Source organism: Populus euphratica, unplaced genomic scaffold (assembly GCF_000495115.2).
Source record: "Populus euphratica unplaced genomic scaffold, PopEup_1.0 scaffold858.1, whole genome shotgun sequence".
Classification (NCBI taxonomy): Eukaryota; Viridiplantae; Streptophyta; class Magnoliopsida; order Malpighiales; family Salicaceae; genus Populus; species Populus euphratica.
Genome location: NW_011500721.1, coordinates 54,933 through 73,713, shown reverse-complemented (window position 1 = coordinate 73,713; position 18,781 = coordinate 54,933). Strand labels below are relative to the sequence as shown.

At 31.5% G+C, this 18,781-nt stretch overlaps 1 protein-coding gene across 1 annotated transcript; it reads left to right on the top strand.

Moving 5' to 3' along the window:
* The first annotated feature begins 4,810 nt into the window (after positions 1-4,810).
* On the top strand, positions 4,811-18,285 carry LOC105116127 (serine/threonine-protein kinase minibrain-like). The gene is made up of 19 exons (XM_011013336.1): positions 4,811-5,351; positions 5,454-5,608; positions 8,825-9,024; positions 10,061-10,214; positions 10,308-10,417; positions 10,576-10,645; positions 10,733-10,815; positions 10,905-10,983; positions 11,069-11,109; positions 11,229-11,351; positions 13,490-13,640; positions 13,827-13,941; positions 14,045-14,127; positions 14,225-14,299; positions 14,818-14,892; positions 15,071-15,879; positions 17,066-17,218; positions 17,641-17,936; positions 18,019-18,285. Exons 1-19 carry the CDS (start codon positions 5,294-5,296, stop codon positions 18,087-18,089), a joined length of 2,901 nt encoding a protein of 966 aa, XP_011011638.1. The 5' UTR covers positions 4,811-5,293; the 3' UTR covers positions 18,090-18,285.
* The last annotated feature ends 496 nt before the right edge of the window (positions 18,286-18,781 follow it).

Sequence of the window (18,781 nt, the reverse complement as noted above, 5' to 3'; positions counted from 1 at the left end):
ATATTAAGTCTTAATAAAATATTAATCAGAAACATTTAGGAATAATTTTTTAATACAATATGAATATCATAATTAAAAGTTTATAAATTTTTTTAAAAAATATTTTTCTTTCATGAACTTTATTTTTATTTAAAATTTATTAATTAAATATAAATAAATATTAAAAATAAAAATATTTTTATTAATAATAAATATATTTTATATAAACAAAATTAATATTACATGTAACTAATCCAAACGATTTACTACCTAATATATACAATGCCATCAACTACTTCTATTAGTTTTGTTCTCAAAATAATGATATGGTGATTAACTCCTACTTTGATTTTATTTTAATATTTTTTTTGGGAGAATAATAATTGTAATTTATAATTTTTTAATTTAAATAACTAAACTATTATTTTTATTACTCGTGCTCAAAAATTTTAATCGCTTTTATAAGCTTGTGTTACAAATTTAAATACCTAACATATTAATTATCTCCAAAGCAAACGTGTATATCCAAAATAACCATGGTTTTGTCTTTTTCAACATTTTTACTTTTCCATCAACTAATTAATTGATTAAAACTAAAAATTAAAAAGAAAACAAATAAATAAATAAATGATTAATTAATTAATTAGGTGAGTTTATATTTTTCTTTCTCGTTTGTTAAGGTTTAATTTAGGTAACTATAGAATCTTTAAAAAAACACCTAACTAATAAGTGAAATAAATATAAACTCACCTGATTAATTAATTAGTTATCTTTATTAAATTTCTTTTTAAGTTTTTTTTCTAAAAAAAAACATCAATATATACACTCAAATAGGAAAAAAGACGCAAAATACAAATCACCCATTTAATTTTATTCCATACCAGCTCATCTACTTTAACTATGCACTAACCTTCCAGTCCATCTTTTTGACGAAACTATTAGCTCGAACTTATGCTACAAGAAAAAAAGGATTATTTGTAATAAAAGTGGAAAAAAGAAACCTAACCAGTAAATAAAAAAAGAGATAAAATAAAATTTAAAAATAATAAAAATCAATTAGGATTATTTGTATTTAAAAAAAAAACTAAACCCTCTATATCCACTTATTTGTAATAAAAAAAATAAACCAAGCATGCAATAACCAATTATTTTTTTATAAAAAAATAATTTTCAATCAAGAATCCCATCATAAAAATGGTTTGGGGTTCTTTAGTCTTTCCAATAGGCCGATTAATTATTAAAAAATTATATAAGGGTGTTTATATTTTTTTATTTTTTATACAAAAAATAATAACTTTTTATCCTGTCAATAAAATTTAGAATTATTGATCAAAAACTTTCTTGACTTTTCATAATCCTTTTAGAAGTTGTTTGGAAGCACGATGCAAATTGCATTCCTAGAAAAATTATTTTTTTTATTAAAAATAGAATTTTTTGTATGTATTGAATCGTTTTAATGTATTGATTTTAAAAAAATAAAAAAATATTATTTTGATGCATTTCAATACAAAAAGTACTTTGAAAAACAACTAAAACTATACTTCCAAATAAACTTTAATAGTAAAAACACTTTTTTGCCCGTAAAATCAAAAAATTATTCAACTATGAGAGAATATTTTTTTTTCCATTATCTATGTACAGTAAAAATATGCATTTAACCTAAACATAATCTTTGTATGCAGGGGTGTTTTTATACTTTCACACATGTATCTTATATAATCAACAAGGTCATAGGGTATTTTTTATGTTTTCACAAATAAACCACCTTTTTGTTGAAGATATTTTGGCTTTCAATCTAATCAATTAACAAAGTTAGTTGTTTTTTTTTTTCAAAATAACTTTTATTCTTTTAATTTTTTTTTCTTTTGTTAAAACTATTTTTCAATTCAATTTAATACTCTAATAGAAAATTTTAATTTCCCCTCTAATTAATGTTTTTTTTCACCCTTATTTTTTTAGATCCTTTTGTATAATTATTTTTTTATGGTTTTATCTTTCAACATTTGATTTATAATGGATGTAGCTTTGTACGATCTTATCATTTTGGATTAGTTTTTTTATCTAAATATTAATTTTATAATTATCTTTAATTTATTTTATGTGGGTTTATTATGAACTCATGTCTTAAGTCATGAGTTTTACATACTATTTTTTTATTATATATTTTTTTAAATTGTTTTGTTTTAGTTTAATTTTTCAAGATATTTTTCTAATTCATTTATATTTTTTTGTGTTTTATATAAATGAATTTTATTTTTTAAAATAAAAATATTTATTTTAAAATAATATTGTTGATGTGTTGGGCCTTGCATAATATTGTTTTTTAAGGTCAGAGTTTATTTAATAAGTTTCAATTGTATTTATCTTTTAGAACATGGGATTTTTAAGGTGTAGATTTATCTTTTATTGATTTAAATAAACAAGTTCAATAAACACATTTGTATTTAATGAATTTGTTTATTTAAATTAATTTTTTATTCAGTCAAATGATAATAAAAATAAACACATATATAAAATTGATTGAATAAAATAAAAAAAATTATGTAATGCTTCTTATATTTAAGATATGATCTAAATAGAAATGTTTTTTATTATTAAAAATAAATTTCATCTATCTAAAACACACCACAAAAAAAATGAATAAAAAAATATCTTAAAAACTAAAAACATACAAAATAATATTTAAAAACATCTATTAGAAAATGCTAAATAAGAAAAATAAAAAAATAAAGGAGAGATAATAATTGAAACATAAATTTAAAAATTATTTGATAAAATACATATTAAAAAAGTATCAATTAAAATAAAAATCAAAAGTAAAATTTAAAAATAAGAAAAAGATAACAATAGTCCGGATGCCACAAACACGTTTAAAATAAATTAGAGAAACAAATGACTTGATTTAGAGGTTCGATCGAGTTTAATAAGTCAATTCTATTTTAATTACACGATTAAAAAAAATAATGATAATAAATATATAAAGCTTCTATAAAAAAAAATATCATGTTAACTTGAGAAAACAAATCTTGAAAGTATGAAATTGGAATAAAAAAGGCCTCAGCAAACTCAAATTAGTGTGATAGATATGTAACTTAGATAATTAAGGGCACGTTAACTCGAGTTAAATTGCAAAATCTATGATTCATTTTATGAGATCTAGATAACTCGATAAAAAAATTAAAAAAAAAATAAAGACAATCTCTTTTTCTAAATAAAACATTGAATAATGAAATTAAGAAAGAAAATGCTCTTATAAAAGGATTTTGACTCACATTAATTTTTCAGACTCATAACTTAGATTTTTAGACTTAAAACATCATAAATGAACAAACTTGTGAAACTCAATCTCCAACAAATTAAATACCAAAGGATGAAAAAAATCAATAGCAGAAAAAGGTCTAAATCAAAAAACTGTAATTAAAAAAATGAGGGTAAAAATCAAAATAAAAAATAAATTAGAGGGCAAAAAAAAATATTAATTTGAGGGTTAAATTGAAACGAAAAATAACTTTAATAGAAAAAAGGATGAAATTGAAAAAAAAATATCATAAACTTTTGATTGAATGATGGAATTGAAAACCAATAAAACTTAAAAAAATAGAAATCAAAAGAATAAGAATTGAATTAAAGAAAAAATATATGAAAAATTATAATTGAAAAACTAAATTGAAAACAAACAAAATTTTTATAAGAAAATTAAGAACAAAAATTAAAAATTAAAAAAATACAGATTGAAATTGAAATATTAAAAACAAAAAGTATCAATGTGTACTTTTTAAGAAAGAAAGAGAAGAAAAAATAATTACGAGTGACAAACCACATATTTACCATCATTATGTGTTGTTTAAAAAACAACAGAAAATAATGAGACATCAATCTTTTCGTCGTGTCAGCATGCTTAATCACCAGAAAATATTGCATGCGCTGTCCAAAAAAATTCAAGAATCTCTCATATGCTTATGCTCGACTTTGAAAAGCACATGCTAATAATTTTTTAAATTTAAAAATTATTTAGTAAAAAATAAATCAAAATTCCTCTACACTTTTAATGATGTAGCAAAAAGGCATGCTTAATCACCAGAAAATACTGCATGCGCTGTCCAAAAAAATTCAAGAATCTCTCATATGCTTATGCTCGACTTTGAAAAGCACATGCTAATAATTTTTTAAATTTAAAAATTATTTAGTAAAAAATAAATCAAAATGCCTCTATAAATTTAAAATTAACCAAAGATATCTCTTTGAAATAATGAAAATACCCAAGTATGAACTATTATTTTCTGAATTCAAAGGTAAAAATGTCTTGTTACCTTTTTTTTTATTTGAATATTGAAAAGATTGAGATATCATTAGTCAACAATTTTTAATTCTTTTGATTTTAGAATAAATTACTTTACAAGTGAATCACCCCTACCATAAAAGCCATCCAATTTTTTCAATAAAAAATAAAATAATAATTTTACAATAATCTATATTAATCTATGTCTAATGTTACAATGAAAAACTTACACGCTACAGATTTCTGCACAATAATTAAATTAAATTATAAATTAATCCTTCTAGATTAAAAAAAATAAATAATCCCTTTAATTTTAAAAATTAATTAATCTCATGTTATTTTTTAGTTTATTTTATTTTTTGTTAAAAAATAAAAAGAAAAATTAAATAATATTAATATATTAATGAGAAAATAAGGCAATCTTGAAAACATATTAATATTAAATTAGTTTTAAAACTAATTAATTAATTTTTAAGACTAGAGAAATTATGTAGAAATAGAGGAACTAATTTATAATTTTCTCTCTTAGAGTCCATAACCAAACATAAATCTTAAAAAAAAGCAAAAAAACAAGAACTCTGTCATCATTTTTGAGCGCAAACACCAACGAACGAAATTATTTCCCCTTTCCTTCGATATCTATTACTCCATAAAAACAAACAAACAGACAGCGGAATTCCTCCCTCCCTCCCTCTCTCTCAAAAACTATCTGCCCTCAATCCTGTATCTATTCATCAATTAATCCTTTTTGTTTTTATTATTAAATAAAAAAAACACTTACCTATCTTCTTCATATTTATTTTGGTTCCTTTTCTTTAATCCAGTTTTTTTTTCTCCTTTTTACCTTTTGTTTTCCTCACAGCTTTGCGTGTTTTCATCATCTATATATTTTTCAAGAATCGATAGCAATAATAGCAAAAATCTCTTGAATTCCATTCAAATATTGAATCTTGTGTGAATTCTTGATCTCTTCAATGGATCAAGTAAAGATGCATCTTTTGATTCTTGACTTTTTTTTTGAGTGAATGAGAGATAATGGGATTAGAATCTTCTGGTGGATTCTTGGATTTCTCAACTAAAGGGTCTCAAATGGGTTGGTTTAATTGCTGATCATCTATCAAATTCTGGGTTGTTTTTGTTTTGTTATATAGATGAAGAAATTGGGTATTCAAGTTTGATCGTTAGGGGGTTTTAGTTACAGTTGTGGAATCAATGGATGAAGTCGGTTCAAATGAATTGGATGAGCCATCAATTCCATGGCGGCCGAGGCAGCTGGCATTTGGGCAGTACAGGCAGGAGAGGGAACCTGCCAACAAGGAGCAAATTTTGCGTGTTGTTGTAAGAAGACCTGTAAGTGTTTTTATTCCCTTACTTTTGTCATTTTGGATTATGTTGTTGATTTGATTGATTCTGTTGGTGGTTTATGTGGGCTTTAATTTGCATGCTGAATATGAGCGTTTTGGGTTTAATACAAAGGTTGAAGTAAAAAGTTTAGGATTTGAAAATTAAGTGATATAGCTTGAGTGATAACTGGGTGCTTAATGTCTACATGTACACCATTGAGATTATCAAACTGCCTTAGCTTTTGCATTTCAAAGTAAAATGTTTAGGAAGGACTAGTGGTAGCTGTTTATGGAATCTGTATGTGTTCTCTAGGAGATTATTAATTAAAAGGTAGATGTTTGTCTTGCTAATTTATGGAAAAAATGAACAAGAAAGAAAGATATATATATAACTACAAGAATATCTTCCTTGGAATGCTAATGGCTGGGAGGGCGTAGGCTTTTTTGAGGTTGTGATGTCATATGACATTCCAGAAATATCTACAACATTATTCTGTTTCTGCAGTAGTATTTTCCATTGTGAAGAGTAACACAATGTTATAATCCCCAAAGAGGAGTTATAATAAAGACAATTTTCTGGACTTTAAACTGCGAAACTTATGAGTTGCACGCATTTCTGGATTAATAATGGAAAGTGTACACTTGGGATTGATAGTTACAGTGCAGATGTGAGAGCTTAGAGGATCTTTATCCTGCCTTTGAGGGGAAGGGAAGAAATCCTTTCTTTTGAATTTGGCTAGGACATATCATTAAAGCATTTCATTGCGAAATTTGCTACTGTTACAAGATTGGACTATCCCTTGCAGCACTTTTAACTTTAACCATGTAAAACCATATGATCATGTCAATATGTTTCCTATCAAATTCTTAGTTCTTGTGAGGACAAGGAGACTTTGATCCACCCTTATTTTTTATTACAACAGCTGAAGATTGACCATGGTGATCAAAGATGGAGCCAATGGTTGGATGCCTTTGAGTTCTTATGTTGGAACTCTTGAAGCTATGTATTTCATGTCTCATGTTTGCTGATATTTTTATGTTACTGATGTTGACCCACTTAGATTCAAATGCTTCGGGACTTGGTCAGTTTTAAGTTTCAAGATTGCTAGTAGCCTAAAATAACAGTGAAACCCTCTCCCAAAATTTTAAACCCTCTTGTCCTGAAGTGACCATGACCAAGAGAAACCCACAGCGTTGTTTGCCAACCACCATGAACTCCTAGTCCATGCAAATAAATGATCGATTGGATGTAGCAACTGTTTTGAACAAAAAACACTAATTGACCAAAACGTCTTTCATTTGGATTTTATCCATAGTTGAAATCATACCCCAAGCTGCCTTCCATGCAAAAGGAGAAATCTAGCAGGATTACACTTCTGTGTAGCTCTGTCCTGGGGAACTGAGTTTTTCCACTTCACATATATTTTGTAATAGAGCCTCATAAAAAGATTCAGCTGTAAACACAATATTTTTCTCATTAGGTTTCTGATTAGCCTCATCATCTCCCCTAACTTTAGCCCTCCCCCTATCCAATCTGCGAATCTTTAGATCTCCGATCAATAGCTATGTCCCACAACACACCCCTTTTAAGTATGAGTGTCCAAACCATCCTTATTCCTTGGAGATTTTGGTCTTAGGAGTTAAAGAGAAACTGAAATCAAATGTTCTCCAAAGAATAAATACAATTTAGTCCTTTCTGCATCAAAACCCATGAAGAGAAGAACTCATAACCTATATCTAAATTCTTATGAACCTTTAAATACTGGTTGCACGTGAATCCCTAGCTTCTATTGTTATCCATTCTTGTGATCATTTGTATATATAACACTAAGTATCATTGCTGATGCTATTTGACTTCACAATGACTTCAACTACTTAGCAGTAATTTGTTAAAATTCATATTTAATCCTTAAATTGCTGGTTTAAAATAATAATAATAATAATAATAATAATAATAATAATAATAATAATAATAATAATAATAATAATAATAATAATAATAATAATAATAATATAATCCTATTAAAAGTCTTGTTTCATAACACACTTTTTTAAGTTTGAGTTCCCTAACTATGTTATTTCCCTAGAAGCCTGAAAATTATAGGGATTTCAGTCTCAAGAGTTAAGAGGAGCTGACATCAATTATCAAGGCGGATACTGTTTTCTTCACAATGAACTGTCACAACTGTTTATCTAGGACTTTTCTTAAAATCCTGATTTAATCCCTAAACTGCTGATTTCACAAAAATAAATAAATAAATAAACCCACCCGGAACTGCTTACTTCAAAAGAGTATTTGCCACAATCCATGACCCAAAGTTCATGATCGTTCCCTATATGTCTTTGTAAGAACCTTCTTTTTGGATCTGTTGAAGTCTATGCACAATAGAGCAAGTAAAGGGAAGAGTGACATATGGATTTAGAGGGTTAGAAAGATTTATTTTTTTAAGGACTGGTTTATCTTTTGCATGTGTGACACATGTAATATGTAACGCTCCCCTAGCTTGGATACTCAATAGAGAGGGAACAATTTCAAATTAAACTGGAAAGTTTTAAGAGTCCAGTTGTATAGCGAGCCATATGCTTTTTCTTACTTTCTGACATTTGAGCATCCATTTTAGCCCGTCCGACATTTGAGGACCATTTTTCTTAAAATTTCGACACATTTGAAACAGAAAGTAACATTTTTGGTAGTTGTAGACATTGAGAATTTTCTTTATTGTGTCTATCTAAAATTGATCCAGAATTCCTGTGATCTTTCATTCGGCCAGGCTAAGTCAAGGAGCTTTTTTCTTGCTAGCTTCCCAAACAATTGTCCTATAAAGCAAAAGCAGCAGTGAAAGATCCTCCAAATGTCACTCTTAGAAAGCTCACATATAACATATATGTGAGCACATGTCTTGACATTATTCAGACATCATATTAGCATCTGAAGTCTCAGTGCGAACTTGTTAAGGATACATTCTATTTTTTGGTTAACATTGCCTATAGCAATGCATATGGATGTGAATGGTTAATTGACTACTGCGGTATCAGCTCTCATCTTTCGTGCACTGATCTTCTTGCAAGAATCCATTTGAACTGCCATTTTATTTTCTAGCTTGGCTAAGTGAACATTATTATTGTTTTATTAACCAAATTTTGTTTGAGTAGTGGAGTACTGTTGAGTTAAAATTATTTGAGGTACACTTTTGCGCTGACTCTTAAGCTTTTAATGATGCAGTTGGTTGCAAGGCTAACCAAAGACATAGTCGAAACATATCAGACATGCAATCCACAATTTAAATATTCCGAAGAATTAAATCCAAAAAGATATTTGACCAGCCCATCAGCTGGAGTCCTCAACGACGGCCATGATAATGTGAACTCAGATCTTATTCTGACTGTGAACTTTGCTTTGGTAAATTTAGACACACAGAGAAGGTTTGTTTATGTTTGTCGTTTTGATTCCTCTGCATTTATTTTTCTGGAACTCCTTTTTTTTTTTCTTTTTTTTCCTGTACTTGGTTTTGAACAAAAAAGTTTATGCATTATATTTTGAATGAATTGGTAGAAAAACAATTCATGTAAGGTCCCTTACGACCTTGAGTTCTTGACCCACATGTTTAGTTTTCTTTACATCTTTGATTCCTGTTTGACATCTTTGGAAAAATAAGCTGTGCTTATTCCATTTTTTAATGAGTTTTGATTTTGATGATAGATAAATTCTAGTCTGAATTCCATGTAGTTGTAATGAAACATTCTCTGTAATTCCTAGATACAAGCATTCCAATGTTTGTTCATGTATTAGCCTCTCTCTCTATGGATGCTTGATGTTTCAGTTTTTCTTATCAAAGTTTTTAGGTGATTTTGTTCATGCACATGTGTGTATCACTGACCTGTTTTTCTCCTTGAATTCTAAAAAAAAAAACGAAAAGAAAAAGAAAAAAAGCCTCCTTTTCTTTTATTCTAGCTAGAAGAATGAGAATCCTAATAATAATTAATCTGGCAATTGAACTAAATTATTCTGATTTAGAGAGTGTTTTGGGAGAACAGAATATCCTAGTGCATTGGAACTGCAATATTTACAGTTTTTTTTCTCCCAATTATAACTTTACTTTTCTAAATCATTATGAGCCATGTGCTTTGTCATCCACAAAATAAAAAGTTGAAGTTAGCAAAATTCAATATACAGAAGAAAGAAAGATGAAGTTTGATAGAAGTTCAGAAATATAAACAGATTCTAAGACAATCTAAAGAAATGATTAAATTCAATACATTCATTAAATTCTTAGGTTTTCCTTCCTCCAACATGAATGAATATTCTTCAGTCTTGAAACATTGATACTATATTTACTTTCACTGTTTGTTTCCTTTTTAGAAGTTCCATTCAGTAGGTGACAAGAACAGAAGCACACAATTTAGATTGCATGGTAGTAAATATGAGATCAATGACTCGCTTATCACATCATATCTGCAGATACATAGTCAAGGATGTTCTTGGTCATGGGACTTTTGGGCAGGTTGCTAAATGCTGGGTCGCAGAAACTAACAGTTTTGTTGCTGTGAAGATAATAAAAAACCAACCTGCTTACTATCAGCAAGCTCTGGTTGAAGTATCTATTTTGACAACGGTAATTAAAAAGCTCTTCAACTCTTTGTGCCACACTTGTTGTGGTATTAGTAATGATGTCTCTTTATGTTTGCTCAATGCTTTCCCATAACAGTTAAACAAGAAGTATGATCCTGAGGATAAGCATCACATTGTTCGTATATATGATTACTTTGTATACCAGCGGCATTTATGCATCTGTTTTGAACTTCTTGACACAAATCTGTAAGTTAAGGGCTATTTACATAGTTACATTTAGTGTGCAGTTGCATTTGGTTGGAAAAGCTGCTTTCCTGACTTACCTTTTCTGCGGATCTTTGGTCATCTGTTTTTTTGTTTAATTTCTTTTTAGCAGCATATACTTGACTTTTAAAGTTATTCAGGTATGAGCTTATCAAGATAAATCAATTTAGGGGGTTATCATTGAGTATTGTCCAATTATTCTCTAAGCAGGTATGGCAACTTTAAAATTGCTGCCTTGTTGCATTATATCTGAATTGAATTTGTTCTCATTTCTTGTTTAATGTGTTCTTAAAAAAGATTTTACGTGGGTTGGCTCTGCTAAAAGATGCTGGGATAATCCATTGTGATCTGAAGCCAGAAAACATTCTTCTGTGCACAAGGTAATTAATTATTCATGATGTGTTTAGCCTCAAACCTATTACAAATATCATTTCTGTTCAACTGAAATTTTTTTATCTTGAAAAAACAGTTTGAAGCCGGCAGAAATTAAGATAATTGATTTTGGATCAGCATGCATGGAAGACCGCACTGTTTACTCTTACATTCAGGTTATCTTTATGTCTGCTCCATCTTTTCATTTTATTTCTATCAGCTTGTGACGTACCTTTAATGGCTTCTCTGTTTATTCTGCAGAGCCGTTACTATAGGTCTCCTGAAGTTCTTCTAGGTTGTCAGTATCCTTTCAGTAAAAATATAGCTTCATGAATTTTTTATTATATTAAATCATCTGTGTACACTCATGCTCTCATTCTAGAATCATGGGGGTGTTATCTGGGACCTTAATCTATTCTAGATATTCTACGGCTATTGACATGTGGTCCTTCGGGTGCATAGTTGCAGAACTGTTTCTAGGATTGCCACTTTTTCCTGGTGCTTCAGAATTTGATCTCTTGAGGAGAATGATTGAAATACTTGGGTAAGTCATCTCTATCAGCTGTACAGGAGTGAAATATATTTGCAAATATCTTAAGTGTGTTGCTAAGAATATGAATTTGATGTCCTTTCTGTTTTGTATGTGTTTTCTCGAATTACAAAATGACCATTAAACAAGAAAAATGACATGATTATTGATAGATCTACTGTGGAAATAACTCTGTATATGAAAAGAAAAAATCATTTTTCTTCAATGTTGCAAGGGGCCATTGATTAGTGCAGTGGTAACCTTACAACCAGAAGGGTGCATGTTTGGCTCTTGATAACAGCCACTTCATGCAAAAATTAAGGGTAGGCTTCGGACTATCTTAAGGATATCCTTGTCAAGACTCTTTTCAGTGGGACCATATGTGGGTAACAGATCATCACCTCTTTTCACCCTTTCCAGTGGGTGTGCCAATCTTTTGGTTTCGTGATTGTTATCATTTGTATGTACGGGAAGAGATAGCTTGAAATGAGTATATTGATACTCATCGTATTTATTTTTTATTTTTATATCAGACTCCTGAAGCTGGAGTAAGAATCATTTCAAGTTATGAACTGTAGAATGAAAAAAATTATTGAAATTTGATTGTTAACAGTGAAGCAATGGCACATAACAAAATGACAGAATTAGGTCTTCATGCACCAAAATGAAGGGTCACATAAGCTGGTGTAATCTTTTCTCATGAACTTGCATGGCTTAGGAAAGAAGTCAACTGTAGAACAGCATTAATCTTACTCTTAGTTAAACTGAAATCGTAAGATGTCTGATTGCTGTGGTTGTGAAAGTCCTTTCACATTTGCTTGGAGCCTGTTTCGTATTAAATAATTTCTACAAGCATACTTGTTGCTGAATGCCAGCATTCATGTTAGCTAGCTTTACATAAATGTTCCCTCAATTGGGAGTCAGATTGATTTGTAGATATATTTGCCAATTATACCTTTGTCTCTTTATTGCTCATGCTTTACTTGTAGATGCTAGTTGACACAGACCTGAAATGCTTATGACTCTATATAATGGAAGAAATATGAAATACTTTTCTGGACCAATCCTGATAGACTATTGTTTCAGAAAGACTTATACTATTATAATTGTTGCAGAAGGTCATTTGAATTAAGTTCAAGGCTCTGTGCAGTTGCTTTTGAAATATAATTAGCTGGCTCTTCAGTGGTACAAGGCAGAACAGATGCACTACCACAAAAGGGAAAATATAATGGAGCCTGTAGAATAACCCAAAGAAAACTAAAATGATTCAACATAATAGTGAATTAGGGGGGCTTGAATATCATCTGCATCTACTAGTACTTCAACTAGGATAATAGAAAGGAAAACTTATATAAATTTCATGAATTTCTCAATGATTCAGCATATAAGAAGGTCCACGGCACCTTGAACACTTTTACATCTATGCTGTTTAAAGACCCTGGCCCTCATGTGACCATGGACATCTCCTGTCAGAAGAATGACATAGATCCTATCTCTGTTTTTTTTCCCTATGTTTACTTTTCATTCCTTGCTTCTTTTTTTGGAGAGTATTTGATTTTGTAGTTCCATCTGCTTTCTAAGAATCCTTCCAAAAAAAAGAGAAGAAAACAAAAGAAAAGGGAATGATTTGCTATTAGTTGCTATTGTTTTAATGTGTTTTGTGGAAGCTTTTTGTGTCTCCTTTGGGAGTTCTTTAAATTCATTTATCAAAGTTGGATTTATGATTTGCAGTTTGATATAACTGACTGTTATGAGAGTTTAATACCTGTAATTATGCTAAGCAAGCCCCAAGCAAGTTAACTAGTGAGCCCATGCGATCACTATCTTGTCCATTTTTGTCACCGTCTTAGTCAAGACAGCCGTGTGTGGGTAAATTATTCTGAAGAACCATACATGCACATATAAGTAAATTGTACTTGTTTTTTCCCCGAAGTTATTACTTATAGTAAGCCAATTTATAAAAGTTCAAAAGCATGCATGAGCAGGGGGGGTGCAACCAATGCTATTGGGAACTGATCTTATTTTGCGGTTGATTTGTCTATGTCTGTTAGAGCACTGGAACTAGTAGGTGGTAGTATTTAATGCTTTGATTTGTTGTGTTACTTGTGTTCATTATTTGAAGAATAGCTTATTTTCTTGTTGACATTTTGTAGAGGACAACCCCCTGATCATGTCCTAAAAGAGGCGAAGAATGTTAGTAAGTTCTTCAAGTGCATTGGGAGTGTCCAGAATTTAGAGAGTGGTGAAGTTTCTTTGGGAGGAAGAAATGCATACCAAGCATTAACTGTGGAAGAATATGAATCTGTAAGTGTTCGTGTTGTAGTTTGGAAGTGGAAAATCAATTAATAGAAGAACAAATAGAGCTTCCTAAGTGATTTTTTTTTCTTTCCTCAAAAGCTAATATCAATAGACAAGGGTATATCTTTCTTTTCTATTGTTTGCTGCATTTTATTCTCATCCTCATTGTGATGATTTTGGTTTTGTTTTCAGAGAGAGCGGAAGAAACCATCTATTGGGAAGGAGTATTTCCATCATATGAACCTTGAGGCAATTGTTACAAACTATCCGTACAGAAAGAATTTGCCACTGGAAGATATGAAGAAAGGTAGTTCTTATATCCGAAGAATCTGATTTTATGAAGCCATTTTAATTAATATGTTGCTATCATTTATAGAAGCTGCTAATTGCTGTTGTTAAACACAATACAGAAAGTCAAATACGATTAGCTTTGATTGATTTCTTGAGGGGTCTTGTTGAGTTTGATCCTGCAAAACGGTGGTCCCCTTTTCAGGTAATTTAAGTTTTTCTTAGTTTTGAGCAATTTTTTTCATAATTAATTATAACTTTGTATTTGTGGATACATGGAGGCATAATTCATTCATGTGCAGGCTTCAAAACATCCTTTTGTAACTGGGGAACCTTTCACATGCCCATACAAGCCTCCCCTGGAGACCCCTCGTATGGTAAGTAGAGTAGTGTATGAGCCGTTACATTGATTGACTTTCTAAGATTTAATCTGGGATGATACTGGAAGATTGTGATATTTTCCTTAAATAGCAACCAGATTATTGTTCTTCTGGATTAATTCTTATAATTAATTTACTGATCCATGTATTGCCTGGTTTGCTCCATCCTGCCCATATGTTTGATTCTTACTTTCACTAATAAGTTCATATATGTTTCTGTTACATAAATATTATGAAGTTCAAGAGAACTATCTGCTCTATTTTAAGTAGTTGGTTTTTGTTCACAATCATCTTTCTTGCATAATGAGCTAGGAAATTATTTAACTCATATGAAGGAAGAAGAATTAATGTTCCATAAAAAATGTTGATTTTATTGTCTATGCATGTTTTTCGCATAGATGCTTCTTGTTTTACTATTCGCATCATATGTTGTACTAATAGGTTTCTGGGAGTTTAGGTGTATTTAATGATTATTATTCTTTTGATAGTGTACTCATCTCTCTCTATGGTTGTAGCCTGTTTCCCAAAATATCAAGGTGGACCATCACCCAGGTGGAGGGCATTGGTTTGCTGCTGGTCTGTCTCCTAATGTGAGCTCATGTTTTTTTTTTTTTTTCCCATTATTTTTTAACTAGCCTGAACACTTTTCCTCCATGACTTACCTTCAAAATAAGAAAGATGTCTTACATCACTGCAAACACATGAAAAAATTGGGGAATAAGAGAAAAGGGGAAAATATATAATCGTAACTTCGTCTTTCTTATGTAGAATCATGGAAGGGCCAGAGTTTCCTTGCATAATAGCCCACATTTCCAGGCAGTTCCATATGGTCATGGTGCTAGTTATGGTAGTGTTGGAAGCCATGGTAGCTATAATGATGGTATTGGCCTTGGAAGCAGCTATGGAAGCTATGGAGATAGCAGTAATATGTTTGCATATTATTCACCAGTTGCTCCATCTGGCATGAACATGCATCCACAGGCTGGTCTGTCAATGCTTGGAAATAGTCCAGATGCAAGATGGAGGTTTATGCAATATTCACATGGAAATGGTCTTGGTATGAGTCCATCTGCAGGAAATTTTGCACCACTTCCCCTTGGAACCAGTCCTTCACAGTTTACTCCACCAAGCTCCTACAGTCAAGCTTCAGCTGGTTCTCCTGGACATTATGGTCCAACTTCCCCTGCAAGAAGCTGCAGTCATGGATCGCCTCTAGGAAAAATGGCTGCAGTTACACAATTTAATAGAAGAAAAAGTTGGGGGCATCCTGGAAGTTATCAATCTCAAGATTGTACATCTTCAAATTGGCAAGGACAATCCACTGATGGTGCTTGTTCTAACCAATCTGAGGAAAATCCATCAGTACTTGGTAGTTCACCCTCACATCGGCAGTCAAGCTGGATGCAGCAACAAGGAGGCAGTGGAAGTGCAGCTGGTCCCTCAACCATTCAGAGTATTCAAGGCTCGTTTAAGCCTGCTTCTAATATGAAATGTACTCGAAGTGCAGGGCCTATTCATGATAAGCCCGAGGCTAGCCTCTCACTGCCGGATCCAGGGGACTGGGATCCCAATTACAGGTAACAATGAGAGTTATTTATATTGTTAGTTTCTATAATATGTTCTTTTGAGTTACGTTGATACCTTGCATATTACCTTCACATATACTTACAAACAAAATAACATTGGAATGAACAGATTTTGATGGTTTTATTGAACATAGCATAAAAACGAGAGTTGTCCATCCACTGCTTAGAATTATTTTTTTCTTTTCAGTAAAAACGAAGAATTTATTGAATCAAATATGTTAAAAAATTTAACTTGTGTGTCAAGTAGTTCTTTAGCTAGATGTGACTATGATTCCTCTGTTGTTTTTATGAGATATTCACACTGCATAAGGTGTTTATTTGCTCTATTGCTAGCCTTTGATGAAAGCAGTTCATGGTTGTCCTTTTTTTTTTTTTCCCGTACATTATTACTGTTAGAAACCAATCTTTTCATTAAATGGAACCCAGGCTTTTCTTTAGCTATTAACCTTAGATGACTAAAACCAGCACTTCACCCTTAGGGTTCTTATCAGCCCCATGTAGCATACTGCCCCTGTTAAAGCATTTTTATACTGTTGGTGCCTGTCTGCTTGCATGTTGGGATCCAGTCATGTGTATGACTTCATCTTTTACTGGTAGGTTTATTCACATCACATTTCATAATGTAACTCGTTTAGGAGTAAGCCAGTGCTAAATTTGGAGCTTTATTTTCTTCATCATGCTAATGTATTTGCTTAATTCAAGGTTTAAATGGGATGTAAATTCAAAGCATTTTGACTTTGGTAGTAGTGTTCATGATCAGTTGATAAAGTTTCAATAAATACGTTGCTTATACTCTGTTTTGACAGTACTTATGGCATTTTTGTGGCTATTTCTAAATAATTGTGGCAAGAAAAGATTTTGGGTGAGAGTTTTGTTAAAAGTAAAAATCATAACTTAAGGGAAAAATCATAATAAATGTTACATATGAAAAGTGGAAGGCTAGTTTACTTTTTCATTGACTTCTTCTCTCTTCTGAACACTAATTGGTGAAGTGATGGGTGTGCATTCTGACTTCTTCTCTCTTCTGAACACTAATTGGTGAAGTGATGGGTGGCAATGCACCTGTCACCACATCTCCAAAGAATATTTGAAGGGCAATTTAAAATAGCATGCACTTGTATTTTCTACCATGTGTTTGTCTAATCTCTTAGTGTGGCATCTGTTATTCATTTTCCAGCGATGAACTTCTTCTTCAAGAGGATGGTTCTGATGTGAGTTCCATAAGCACTGAGTTTAGCAATAGCATGCATCTTGGTTCTGGTGTTCCAGTGGTAGGTGTTGGAAGATCCAACCGATCCTCAAATGCAAGCTCCAGCTCATTAAACCAAAGGTATGCTTTGTGTTGAGTAAAAAGCATACAGTTTCTCTAGATTTACATGGTTGCCTGAATTTTTTCAACTTATGATCATTACTGTTATTTTTTAACTATTCCCCAAGTGGTGGAGTCTAACATAAATCAAACATTGTGGAAAATGGGCAGCAAGAACTTCAACATAGAAGAAAATGTAGAAACTGTTGATTGACTGATTGTATGTATGAAACTTCAAAATTTGAAAATTGATCAGCGTAAATTATGATAAGCTAAATTGTTGCTTCATGTTTTCTATTATATACATAATTCGTGTTTGCTACCATTTATTTTTCTTTCTTCCTTCTTATTTCTTGAGAAGGGACCAGTGGGTGTTATGTTTTTACTGTTAAATATTTCTTACTAGTCTTCACTCCTTTGTGGTTGTATTATGATGATGTCAGAAATGGACCTTTACATGCATTTGCACATGTTGATGCGGGAAGCCCGCCTTCAGCACATGATCTTCATGCTGGATATGGTCGTTCAATGTCAAAGCCTTCATACTTTACACCTCATATCTCACAAAATTCTCCAAGCCGTTTAGGACAGCAACCCCCCCAGCGGTTTAGTCATGGAAGGCCTACTGTTCGGGGTAGTGAATGGAATCATATAAAGGCCCAGCCCCCTCCATCCAGCTTCAATTCCGGAGGGCAACGTTCTCCAGGAAGTAGTTCATTGAACAACAGCATGCCATGGGGTACTTTCTGACTGATTTGCTTAATTGTTTGTTAGATCCACATGAATTTAAATTTATTAACTACTATTGAAATCTTTTGTAGGGCGTAGGGCCAATTTCAATAGCATCCCACCACCATCCCGAGGAAGAAAAGACTTTGAAAGGATTGCCTAGTTTCGTAGCCACCTGAATTTCTTACTGCGATGATTTTGTTATTGAGTGTTGGAAGAAAGTTGTTCCCCATTATTAGTTCACATACTTAGTGGGCTGTTGCTTCGAAAATCTTCATCTGAAACATGCTCATTCATTATGCTTGCATAAAAATATAAAGCATCATTGTGGTTTCCGTCATTCTCTGATTTTTGACATGCAAGCCTTTTGTTTCTTGGTTCCAACAATTCTGTAGCCCTGAACACCTTTCCCAGGTTTTCATTTTATGCATCTAAATCGTGATTGCATTTGATGCACGTGAACGATTAAGTTTATCAACGAGGATTAAACTTAAGGCTAGAGGAAGAATTCAACTGGGAGTCAAGATGTCAAGGTTGAGTTAACTGTTTCCAAGCGTAAATTGAATCGTATTTACTCAGATTGCTGTAAGCTCTACAATGAATTTGGTGGATTGTTGGGGTAAATAGAGGTATTTTATGATTCCCAGCTCGCTGGCAGTGAAGAGTTTTTACATTGCTGGTGTAAATTGGACTTTTCAAATTCAAGATGCCGAGTCTTTAGTTGATTTGACCAGAACTGGATGTAATGTTTAGGGACTCATCTTCTTGCCTGGCAAAACCCTGAAGAGAACAACCTCTTCGAGCCAACAAGTTTAATGCTGTGAAGCGGCAAATTTGGTGCGTAGAAAACAGGTG

What these genes read in the sequence shown, in the direction of transcription:
- LOC105116127 (XM_011013336.1), top strand. Translation starts at nt 5,294, where the DNA reads ATGGGATTAGAATCTTCTGGTGGATTCTTGGATTTCTCAACTAAAGGG. An exon ending in GTGTTGTTGTAAGAAGACCT is followed by an intron (nt 5,609 to 8,824) that starts GTAAGTGTTTTT and finishes TTAATGATGCAG; the next exon opens with TTGGTTGCAAGGCTAACCAA. An exon ending in TCCAGCTCATTAAACCAAAG is followed by an intron (nt 17,219 to 17,640) that starts GTATGCTTTGTG and finishes TGATGATGTCAG; the next exon opens with AAATGGACCTTTACATGCAT.